This window comes from Ixodes scapularis, unplaced genomic scaffold (assembly GCF_016920785.2).
Source record: "Ixodes scapularis isolate PalLabHiFi unplaced genomic scaffold, ASM1692078v2 PGA_scaffold3__209_contigs__length_174095766, whole genome shotgun sequence".
Classification (NCBI taxonomy): Eukaryota; Metazoa; Arthropoda; class Arachnida; order Ixodida; family Ixodidae; genus Ixodes; species Ixodes scapularis.
The window spans coordinates 24,346,366-24,358,712 of record NW_024609868.1 but is presented as its reverse complement, the minus strand read 5'-3'; the positions used below and the strand labels follow the sequence as shown (position 1 = coordinate 24,358,712).

Below are 12,347 nucleotides of genomic sequence, written 5' to 3'. Positions count from 1 at the left end.
AATATATTCCAAAGTAAATGAAGAAATCTAATTAAGCAAATTAGCTAGTTTAGGGGCACGAAAAGCGAAGTCTCTTACATTTGCGCGCAATCCTTATGGCGTCCCGTTCGTAACTATACTTTATACACGCTTCACAGGTCGCCCTTCGGCGTCGACTGTGATGGTTTATGGCGATGATTCCGAGTGCCAATCAACGCGCGACGGTACACCAGCCGGCGGGCGGTCAACGCGTCGCGTCGTCGCCAGCTTTGACAGGGTAATCTAGGTTGCGGAAACTCGCTCACGACCTTGGGCACGCGTCGGTAACGGCAGCGCGAGACCGAGCGACCGACGCAGGAAGCAGCCGGCGGACCGTGACCACATATAAAAACGCGCTTTCTCTTCATATAGGAAACGCGACGCACGGAACAGAGCGCGCAGTCGCTCATTCGAGATGTTTTTTTTTGCCGGCACACATTCGCCGTCTGTGCGTATCCTGCAACTGTCCGACCTTGATGAGAGGGAGCGAAACGTTTACAGTGTACGCCGCCGCGTGATGCCTGCCTCCGACTCGCTGGAACGCGCTGCTGGTGGTGGCTGAGGGCGATATCGAGGCGGGGCGGTGCGCGACGCAAACCGTAAACCCGGCTTCGGATATCGCGTAAGAGTTTTGCGTCACGACACTGTTAATCGAGAGGGATTGATACGAAGATGTTCTTATCGCCGTGCGCCGTGGAAAAGCTTATACGCTGACACAATTATGACATGTGGCCGGTGTTATCCCGAGAATGCTGTTCAAAACCTTTACATCTGGAATATCTGGCCCGCTGGTGTAGCCCTACTGGATACAACACTGACGGACAGCATAATGTATATACAGTGGTTTCCATTCCAACACAAATTTCCACCCGCAAATAACACGCTGCCTTAGTGTAGTCCCCCATTTAAAGCGAAGTAAAATAATAATCTAAGGGCCGCACAATATATCCCTACAACATCAACATATGTAAACAACAAGTGCTGCGCGTTTTTTTTAGTGATTCATTTTTGTTTCCGCCGATATACAGCCCAAGTCTCAAGATTTGTTTCAAACGAAATGTATACGAACGTTGTTCAAACACAATTTCGCTACCCTCGCCTTCTTAAACGCCCTCGCCCAGCACTGTACCAGGTGCGACGATAATTGCCCTCGTGTGGCATTCACAGTGAGAGCGCTCACCATAGCAGCTGACGGCGGCCGACGGAGAAGCGCCCAGATGCCTAGCAGTGTCCAACGGACGACCCTGTACAGGGTAGGGTCGGACGGGTCTCCGTACTGGCAGACCCAGTAGAGCAGCTGCGCCAGGAGCCGGGCGCTACTCCCTCGAGTCCAGACGGTCGCCGCAGTGGACGTCTTCTCTGCAGCGCTCATCCAAGTTACCAGAGAACACGGCACTCACCGCCGGTGTATCTAAGCCAATGACCGCACCGATTGAGTCTAGCCACTCAGTGTCACACAGAAGGCAAACGGCGCCGGAATCCAGAGGCTTGAAGTTCCAAATCCTCGAGTCCTGGTGCAAACGATGGCAGCGGAAGGTGACCAGACTTGCTGGTATGGAGAAGACGGTCCGAGGAGTACTGCAACGACGGGACGGCAGCGGCTCGCAGCGCTACGAAAGAGCCGTCTTGAACGCAGGTTGCGTCGCGCCGAGCCGAGAGGTAGGTAGGGGCGATAAGCAGTCGAGGCTCATTGTTGGCACGGGCGCCCTTGGACGTACTCTGCCGCAGGGTCGCAGCGTGCACGGCCGAGACCGATGGGATTCTAGCGGCACGGGGAGTATCGAGCAGTCGCTTCGGTCTCGTGAACCGTGCCGCTCGCTGATCGGAGGAAGCGTCTTTACGTCGTCTACGTACAGGAGTACGAGGTGCGATCAAAAGTTTAGAGACTAGCTTCGTAGCAGCGTAAAAAGAGGGGGCAGCACGGTGATGAGCGCACAGCTGTCGAAGAAAGTGACCTTCATATGCCATTATACTCCAAAGGGCGTTGTTCTGCGAACATCTGGAGATGCGCTATACTAGTTTTTTTCTGGATATACATGCCCGAGCACATCGGCGATTTCACCATGAGCTGAAAATCAGAGGTAAGTAAGAGCGAACATGAGTTCCGCGTCAAACTCGGCAAATTTGGAGCAGAAACCTTCGAGATGATTCGGCAGACTTATGGCGCAAAAGCAATGAGTCGTGCGAGGTGTTTTGAGCGGCACTCGAGCTTCAAGAATTGCAGGACATCGCCTGGAAGACGAACAAAGGTCTGGGAAGGTCGCCGGGCTTTGGCTGTGCGGGCGGCGAAGTGTTACCAAAGGCAGAAGGCTTGCGCTCGAGGCGGAGCACCTACTGGGTTCGTGACCTGTCACCGACTATATTTTCAAAAGTGTTTGATCGCAATTCATATGTAGGATAATGAATAATGAAAAGAGTGGCAGCCGGTGGGAAAATAATTAAAGTCCATCTAGTGGTGGTTCGTCGGAAAGCTAGACTACGACTGTAGCAGAGGCGGTCTTGAGATTTCGTTGGACGCACGTGAGGTGAAAACTAGTCACACCGATAACAGGAAGAGAGAGTTATCATTCTTCATTTCAAATGCTTCCAGCAAACCCGGAAACGAATGAGAAAAGAAAAAATGAAAAAGTTGGAACGAATCCAGCAAGAACCATATAACCGCGGACGTCTGATTCTCATTCCTGATAAAACGGCATGGTGCCGGTATACTATATTTAAAACTTGATTTTGCCCCTCGCTGTTGTCTTTTCTTCGGAACCTCGATACTCCAAGACGAAAATGGGACATGGCTCGACGTAGGATAGACCATTCCAATGAGGAGCGCAAGTTCGTCTGCTTCTTTTGAAGAGGTTCTGGTGACGTCAGAACACCCAAGCTCTCATTGAGGGATAGTGGGTAGACCTCAAAACAAGCTGCCCTGAGTTCTGTCTACCCACTATCCTTCAATCAGAGCCAATCGGAGCTCGGTGTTCTAACGTCACCACAACCCCTGCAAAAAAAGCAAACGAACTTGCGCTCAGCATAATCGTCTTCGGGGCGCTGCCATCTCTGTTTACTGAGCAGCGCAACACGATCTGAACACGCGGTATAGCTCTCTTCTGCGAAATATCGCACGCAGCCGCGCATATGCGTCCACAGCCAACACCACCTAGAAAACAAGGCCTGCTTCGCGTAACGTCTACGTTAGTGGATCCGAGAAAAGCAGCGGAAATGGCCGCGACGGTCTTACGCAACTTTCGGCACGCAGAGCAAGAAAAAGCCGTCCTTTGCACGAATAATACCCGCCATCACGCGACGGTGTACGAGCGAGCGAGGTAAACATGTGGAGAGCGGAACTGGCGACACATCGCCAGTTTGCGAAGGAAATTCCGCGTTGCTCGCTCGCAAGGCCGCCGACCGCGAAGACCGAAGCAGGTGATGCTTAAGCGGCAATTGACATACGCATACACGTGCATATATACTTTTACTACCATTGATCGGTGTAGCAAGCGATTTCAAATTGATCTAGACAAGGACGTTGCGAACAACGTAGCAATACAAACGGCAGCACAAGACGTGGTGTGCACTATTCCGACGCTACATTAAACGTAAACATGATCTTCGCACACCTCAGACACACGCCGTTTTGTATATCGAGATGCACACTACATTTCTTGTTAAGCGTGCACATATCTTCCCAAGGAGAGCTCCTTTGTTTTCTTTAGACAAAATACTCAATTCTACCCTCCTCCCCCTCTCCCCCTCCGCTTCCCCACCTCGCCTTCCCTTCATGATAAAACGGCAGCCAAGTTCGTCTGCCTTCGATCATTGCGTGACTTTAAATAAATGCAACGCTACTAAAAAAAGATCTGGCTTCTTATTAAAAAGTTTTAGGAAAGGGAGACTTGGGGCGTCGCACTTCGCATGCGCAGAACTTTTGCGCATGCGTCGGGACGCCTCGGAAACTCTTTAATATGTGCTGCATACTGCGGAAACGTGTATATATTGCGGGGGGACGGCGAAACAAAGTGTGTGTGTGTGTGCGTGTATGTGTGCGCGCGTGCGTGCGTGCGCGTGTATGTGTGTTTCCGTATGTGTGTGTGTTGGGGGGGGATGCATAAGGCATGCACAGTTAGAGTGAGTGTTTATAAAAGAAGGGCGGATGCGGTATAGGGAAGGCGGTCGACAGTCAGGTCAAAGGAAAAGTCCTGCTGCGGCACGGAGTGCAGTGGAGCGGAATTCTGTCAAAACCGTCAATGGGAAAAAAAAAAAAACAAAAAAAACAGTCTGGCGTTGCCGCTTAAACTCGGACGTCCCGCTGCGCCCCACGTCGTGACATGCGCGTCGCGAACGCTCAGTGCCAGAGGACCGTCGCGAGGACCACGCGTATATACTATACATCGCTCGAAACAACGCGGCCCGGATATTCCCGAAGGCGAATATTTAAGCAGTACATAGCGCTGCCACTGCGCGGTATATACACATATATCCGCTGTATACACGCCACGTTCACATATGTACGGCACGACCGTACCATGCACGACTAATCGAATCCCGAGAAAACATCATCTTTGGGTGTACTTGTCACTCCAAACGGAGTTCGGTCTATTTTTCGTGCAAATATCAGGTGTTGATGTTTTAATGCGTGCAAAAAAATTGTACCTCATGTACGCTTAGCCAGCGTACACGGTGCCTCCATCGTAGATGAAAAATTTAGCCAGAGCGGTACGACTGCTTGCCCAGGGTTTTTAGCGTGAGTCACGCGGTAGCGACACACGACCCCACGTCATTTAGATCGAAACGGTCATTTTGCGAGTGTTTGAGTTTTAACCAGGAAGTGACACGATTCGCTAGTGAGGCAAGCTATCGGTCCTCACTTCCTGGCGACGTACGGATTAATTCTCACTCCTCTATGCCACCGGCTCGTTCCCAAATATTCGCAGAATTCAGTTTAAAACAGGATCGCTTTTTCTTTTCTCTTTTCTCTGCTGGAAACGACTTAATTTTCACGAGGTATTATTTTTTTAAATGTGCATGATTGCAAAAAACAATCCCGAAACTCAACATTTTGCAAACTTCGCAAATTATCGAGCCTTTAACAGCAGACAGTTTTAGCATAGACCGCTCCGATACGCCCGAGAACGATACCCGATAACGATTCGATGCACAAAGGCATCAGCTATGCGTCGGATATTTACCGTTATCGGAGCAATCGGAACGATCGACTAAGACCCCCCACTAAAGTCGTTTAAAATATTCGGTACGGGATCGCTAATACCCAGCGCCGGTATGCAACTCCTCGCGGAATCCAAGCGACCCAGGCGCGTCCACGGCGTTCCCCCGTGACGTCATCTTCCATTCCCACTCCCTAAACTTTCGACCCGGGGCACGTGGCACCGACCGCGAACTGCAGGCCCCCGCGACGCCTCCCTTCCTAGCGACGCCTACCTGCCAGAGCGTCCTGGGCCTCGCGGGTGCCTTCTGGGCTCCGGACACGCCGACGTCGTCCGTCCGGTCCACGGCCATGGCGACGGCGACTCCCGGGGCTGCTGCTCCCGACGTCGGCACCCTGTTCCTCCCCAAACGGGAAGCGCGTCTTTCCTGTACGGGTCCCGCTCCGGCGCCGGGCCGCGGGTCGCAACACGACGCGTTGCCATGGGGACACCCGTGGCGCGACTACGCTCTCGAATTCGGGGGACCGTCCCGGACGCGGCACTCGACGACTACTGAAAGGGGCGGGCGGGCGGGCTGACGAAAATGGGGACGGCGTCCCGCATTGTGCACCCATGCCCGCGCTGAGATTGAAGCGTGCTGTGCTCGGAAGACCGGGGATTCGACGCATAACAACGAGTCACTGAGCGAAGAGCGTGATTATACTACAATAGTGCATACTACGATACAACATTCTACAAAACGATAAGTATTAATCGTATTCACAGAAATGTATGCATGGCGGAAGTCAGGAAGGCCCTTTTGGGGAGGTTCGGAACAACACCAGCGGACCCTTTGCGTATGTATTTTCGCGAGTGAATATCTCCATCGTTGACGTTACATTTCTCCGTACAAAGCATCATGACCTCAGCGTCGTCTGCTTGCTCCTCCTCCGTCTTCCGGAACAGTCTGGACAGCCGAGAGTGCGAGGGTCCCTTTCCAGTCGTCCTCCTCTTCCCACTCACTTTGATCCTCTCCGCGGTCCTTCTCCACATCTTCCTTCTCTTTCCCATCTTTCCGGCAACTCCATATCCATCTCTCCGTTTTTTTTTTTTTTTTTTTTTACTTTTTCCAATGGTACGGATCCCTGCGCGTTTTGTAAGTCACTGAAGTTGTATTGAAAAGAAGAAAGCACGGAGGGTTGTAGAAATACTTTCTAAAAAACAAAATATGATTCAACACGAGTTTTTTTTTCTTTTTTTATAAATTTAAGCGTCACATCAGGCAGAATATACAATAGATTTATGTCTTCAAAACTAATAAGCGTACAGAAAAAAAAAGTACGTTTCGGGAAATTTGGTAGGACAGGACCGTTTTTTTTTTTCTTTTTTTAAGAAAAGCTTGGTATAAATACTTAATTTATTGAAAAAATGTGTAAAACTTTATCGAAGTGTAATTCTTGTATGGACATTTCCATAGAGCTAGAAATAAGACTGCAACAAACAGCATTATTGTATCACTTTCCTTTTGTTCCCCCTAACACATGTTAGTTAAATTCTTAAGTTTGTTAAGTTCAACTACATCCACAAAAAAAAAAAAAAAAAAAAGTTTAGGGCGTGGCAAATCCCGAGGTCTTTTTAATGCTCCGCAAGTCACGAGTTTTGCGGCATCAGGAGTTTGCGGCGTTCCAGTGGAAATGGAGAGCTCCCTCATTCAATGCCAAAACCAGGCGGATTTTCTTTTTTTCGCGCAACGTATTTACAACATTTTGGAGAAAAGTGTTTTATTTCCAAATAAATAAAAGGCACGGCGATGTTCCTATCCCGCTGTAATGGAATGTTCGAAGCGGATCATAATAATAATAAAAAAAAAAACCTTAATAACAATACGCCAGTATTCAAGCTACGCGCTATGTTGGATCATACTCGCAGGTCCTGTATTCCCCAGCCCTCCAACTCTGCAGCGGTATAATTATACTATAGCCAGCTCCCACAAACAACGGAAACACGAACTTCCTTCTTGGCCCCGACCTGCCTACCAATAAAGAAAACAAGTACCCGCGTCTAAATTGCGCGGTGATTAAAAGAATACAGTTATTTTGCGGTAGAACTACAGTGTTGCAGAACGATGCACGGACTGTGGCCGCGTTCGGGAACCCGTAATCAGAAGCTCGCGCTGCTCGCACGCTCTTATCGCGCGGGTGCATGTCACGCGGGGCAGGGCTGCAGCTATGCCTCTCCCCTCGTCGCTTTGGCAGGGTTTTTTGAGAGGCCCCCGGCGCTGAGAGCGGTGTTTGCGAAGCTTAGAGCAATCTCGGTGCGCCCCAATTACGCGGAGTGTGGCGTCGTCGAGCACGCACGTCAACGGGCGACGTCGGTGGGCGGAACAAACGCCCGTCGATGGAGCACGTCCAACACCGGAGCAGGTGACGATGGTGCTTGACGGGAGGATCTTCTTTGCGTCGACACGTCGCGGTGTGGAGAGGAACGAAAGAGGGCTGGGCTCGGCGAGGGTATATTGGAGATGAACTTGACCGATTACGCGAAAAAAACGGCGGTTTTAAGCCTGAAAGATGGTCACACCAATACGTCATCAAGCACGCGCCTCAGAAACACAAAGAAAAGCACAGCAGCGCGGATGCTTCGTCGCGAAAGCCGCAGTGGATCCAGCGCGGTTCGCCGCGCCTGCGCAGTGGGGGAGCGGGATGTCACCGCAGGAGTGCCATCAGAAAAAGGAAGACATGGCGCGCAGCTTGTAGAAATGCGCTTCGTGTAGGAATGTGAAAGCATTCCTACACGTAAGCAGTCTTAAGTGTCTCTGCCGAATGAGACAGGATGGTGTCTTTTTGGGACGAGGTGAAATGTCGCGTGGGCTTCAGTGCCGGTGACTGAGAAGAGACAAACGGAGAGGCCATCGAAGATGGCGACCATTTGATAACCGACCACCGAATGAGGGCAGCAGGATTTCTTTTTTCCCCGCTCTTCCTGTTGAGAATGAAAATTCTCATAGCGGGGTAGTCCAATGGCCATGATAAAGAAGCAGAGAGAGAAAAAAAAAAGGAAGTGAAGTTGTCGAGTGTGTTAGCACAGCGTAGCTCAGAGCATGCGGAGCGAGCATCGAGCCACAGAACACTGAACCTGGAGTCGACCTGGGTGGGCACCGTACCGGCATGCGGATGTGTTATATCGCTACCGCGTGGTGAGCGTTAAAGGCCTAAGGCCAGCAGCGGTATCGTACTTTACAGGTTAGATTTCTTATCCACAGTGAGACATCAGACCGACTACCCACGACGTAAAAATACATGTAACAAGTTAATTTTAATAGTTGCGTCGGTGGGTTCACTGAGCTTGATGGCGCTCATCATCAAGAACGGGTTAAGCTGGCGGACACGAGCGAAAAAGGCGCGACGCAGGAGCAATGCAACAGAGTGGACGATTTTAACATCGCGGCCATAACCCCATCATGATAGAACCGTCGCCGAGCGGCAAATATAATATTTTTCGGTGAAATACAAAAAAGGGGAAATTCATCTAATAATTAAAGTACACGTTGACCAGCGCGTGGATGTGAAAGCGAATGAATAACGAAATAATGTTTTCGATATATTTGAGAATCCACACACCTGTAAGAGCGACTTGGGAACGACAGATTCAAGTTGGGTCAATTTGAACGAGAGTGCGAAAACCGGTTCCACACACAAAAATGATAAATATATAATTAGGGTGAATACCCGCGGTTATTCGCAAAAGTTTTCTTTCCAAACGTGTCCTTTCTCCAGGGCATTTTGCCTCCAGTCAATGAATGTGTTGCACGTATATATGAACGGCGACGCAGCCCGACGCCCGCCGTTGTCACGCGGCTCTTGCTCTCGCTGAGCCGCGCCCTTAGCGATGAGCTTACAACGCCGAGCTAGCGACCGTGACCGAGAAAGCGGCCATCCGATGAAAGCAGTCCAGCAGCGGCTAGCAGCCACTCGGAAATTCGACTATTAGTCACTTCCGCTGCTTCCCACTTTCAATGAAAAATGTAAAGCGGACGCTACAACACAATTTCAAAACTAAAAAAAAAAGACAATGAGAACATAAATCGTGCAAGCATTCGTCGCGAAACAAACACAAACACAAACACACACGCACACACACACACACGCGCACACACACACACACACACGCGCGCACACACACACACAAAACCGTTATCTTTTTTTCCAGCTTTCTGGTATTTTTCTTCTATTGCCATTGTGTCTTCTAGCTCTCGTGATCTGTCTTCCCTTTGTTTTCGTCTGTTTAACAAAAACTACTACTTCGCTTTGTGCCAAACGTTTTGCTCAAGTGGTCCGGCAGCACTGCACCTGTTTGCTCCTCAGAGACCAATCTCACGAAGAGTCATTCCTAATACCTGACATAACATGACAGATAACGATAGACAGCTTGTTATTATAAAAATAGAGACACGAATCAGCTCCATTTCAGCCTTGGGACAACAAGAGCGCGTATAGTCATTATTCACTTAAGAACATCGTTGTGGCTAATAGCTAATTACAAGGATCTTTGTTGTTCGTGATTGGTTCCTGACTGTTTATACCGACCGACGTTGCGATCTCATTGGCTGCCACGTTATAATGAGATGGTCGATGCTCGGCATGTAATGATGCGTCGTTGAGCAGTCGGCGACTCTGGTCACCGACAAGTTTAAGAAACGCGGGGCGTGGTTTATTATGTTCATGCTCCTTGTTTCGTGAGTGGTTTTTATAGCGTTCCTAGTGGTTAATGCTCCAAACCCATTGGCTGTGGAACGCTAATCAGACAGTCGAGAGACGCCACGGTCACCGTTTCTTAAATTGTCAGTAACTATAGTGCCCCCCCCCCCCCCCCCCCCCCCCCTTGGACGCTGCGAAAAACCACTCAGGTATTAGCGAGACGGTTATCCAGCAGTTTGGGACACAGAGCTTGCGCAAAAAAATCTCTCTGATAGTATTATGACATCGATGCGCGGAATTATGCATCATTAGAGTACCACGAGAAGACAATTAACCAATCGTGAACACGGACGTCGCCTCGGGTCACACCGACGCAGGAGGCAGCGAGGTTCCCTCCAGGGTAACAATGGCCATTGTTCTCGAAAAAGGGAGCCGAAAGAGTTAATTGGCAGCCCTGCCGCGACGGTCGATCCCGACAGCCGCGGGTGACGGCGAGGGACGCGCCGACGACCGCCGCGACCCGAACGAAGCTTGTTTGTAGCCCAACAGCACTGCCGGACACCGAAACGCACGAACAGTCGATTTCGGCGGTCGACCGAATGGTAGACTTAATTAGTACTTTCACACATCCAGCACCCACTATGGGCATCAGGTGAGCAACCGAAAAAAATCCGTCCGTTCGTTGGTTGTCTCTGCGGAGCGCTAGTTCGTCTGCTCCTTGCACAGGGGTGAGATGATTTCCAAACGCCGAGCTTTTATTGGCCGATTGAAAAAAATAGTGGGTAGACCTCAAGGCGTCTAGCATTGAGATCTACCCACTATTCCTTCAGAGCCAATCAGAACTCCGCGTCGTTCTGACGTCATCGCGCAACCTCTGCGCAACAAGCAGACGAACTTGCTCTCCGCATAGGTTGCCAGCTGCGCTCACAGTGATGGGATTGGCCCAAGTCGTTTTGGAGCACCGTTTGGAGCAGCCACAACTCCATTTTGGAGCAGAAAAAAGTACCTTCGGACCACATGCAGACACTTCATTCATACCACCGCGAATATTATATGTTAAGATCCTCGTGTTGGCCGATTTAACTAAGGCACACTTATGTGCAACCTTTTGTTAGCGCCAATTCTGCACGGCAGGTTTGATTCCCTCAAGTACAAAAATAGCTGTTTGGTTGCACACAGAAACACCATATAGGCATGGTAACAAGATGATGGCTCATGAAAAACAGTATAGAGTGTGAATAGTTATTTTAGGTATAAAATAAAATGTAACCCAAATAGTATATTCATCTAAAATAACTTTAAAAAAGAGTAATCTTGAGCACAAAGTGATGTTTCGTTAGAATTCTAAAAATTGCAATAAAACTAAACTAACTAATTCAGATTAAAAAAAAAGTCACTGGATTATAAACATCAATGACGTTGTATACGTAGAACTCCATGATGACAAAATCCGGCATGTGAATGATAAATATACTGTTTAAAAACAATCCAGCCAAACTGGTTAAGCTTATCCTTAAGCCTCCTTTCACTGCTTCATCTAATTTAGTTTTAATTCATTTTATTTACTGTTTCTCGGACACGTAATACCTATATAAAATGGTAACTAAACAAGATAGTTCAAATTAAAAATAAAGCTATAGAGCAGTTCGTATTAAGTTTCTTGCAAGTATCCTTGCTAACTATAAAATTTGAAAAAAAAAAGTTAATCGCTCGCGAGAACATCGCAGTCTATCATTATTAATAGCAGCTGTTTGATTCAGAATTTTTACTGCAAATTAGAGTTGCTACATTAATACTCGATCACGAAGTTCTCTCCATTTTTCGTTTTAATATACCCGACGCCTGCGTGTTTAACATATCCCGCTTTAGGGGAGAGCTTTCTTTTTAGCACGTGGGCGCACTGCGGCGAAGCAAGGTAAGCAAAATCACAATGCTTACTTCGCGGTTGTTTCACCACTTTGCACAAGAAAGCGGTGAGAAGCGCACTCAACAAAGCTAACTCACCCGCCGGGGGAGACTGCAAACATGACCTTGATATTGCGAAAATTCAGAGTATTCTCAGTGTTAGAGAGAGCGGTCAAAGCGAATATGTAGTACGTTATTTGCAGCATAGATAATCGAAAGTAGCGAACATTTCCACAAGCCTAGCATAACGATTTGAACGTGTAGGGGGGCCGCTATATTCAGTATTCATAAAATAAAATCAAGTTTTGGCGCAATGTCGGCGCACAATCTTCACATTTTGGCTAAATGCAGCAGGATATGGTGGGGTAAGCCCTTTGGCGAAGTTTGGCGCAAACGGCGCAGAAATCACATCACTCCGCTTATTCATACAGTCGGTAGAAGCTTAAGAACCCAATAGATGTTCCGCTTTGAGTGTGAGCTTTCTGCCTTTGATGATACTCCGTCGCACGGTGGAAGGCAACGACTGCGTTCTAGTGGAGTAGTTACTGGGTGCTTAACCTGTCATCTACTATACGTATAAGTATTCACTTATTCG

The 12,347-nt window shown here is 48.9% G+C and overlaps 1 protein-coding gene across 9 annotated transcripts in view; it reads right to left on the bottom strand.

Annotated features, from left to right (window-relative positions):
• Nucleotides 1-12,347, bottom strand: part of LOC8029528 (ankyrin-3) — a 225,125-nt gene that overhangs the window by 152,303 nt on the left and 60,475 nt on the right. For 6 of the 9 annotated variants that reach the window (XM_042292348.1, XM_042292350.1, XM_042292351.1 and 3 more), the window contains exon 1: nt 1,199-1,636. The exons of the other annotated variants lie outside the window; for them this stretch is intronic. In XM_042292348.1, coding sequence (XP_042148282.1) covers nt 1,199-1,390 — 192 coding nt within the window. In that variant the 5' untranslated portion in view covers nt 1,391-1,636. Of the gene's footprint in view, nt 1-1,198; nt 1,637-12,347 lie in introns of those variants that run through there. 9 annotated transcript variants of the gene reach the window in all.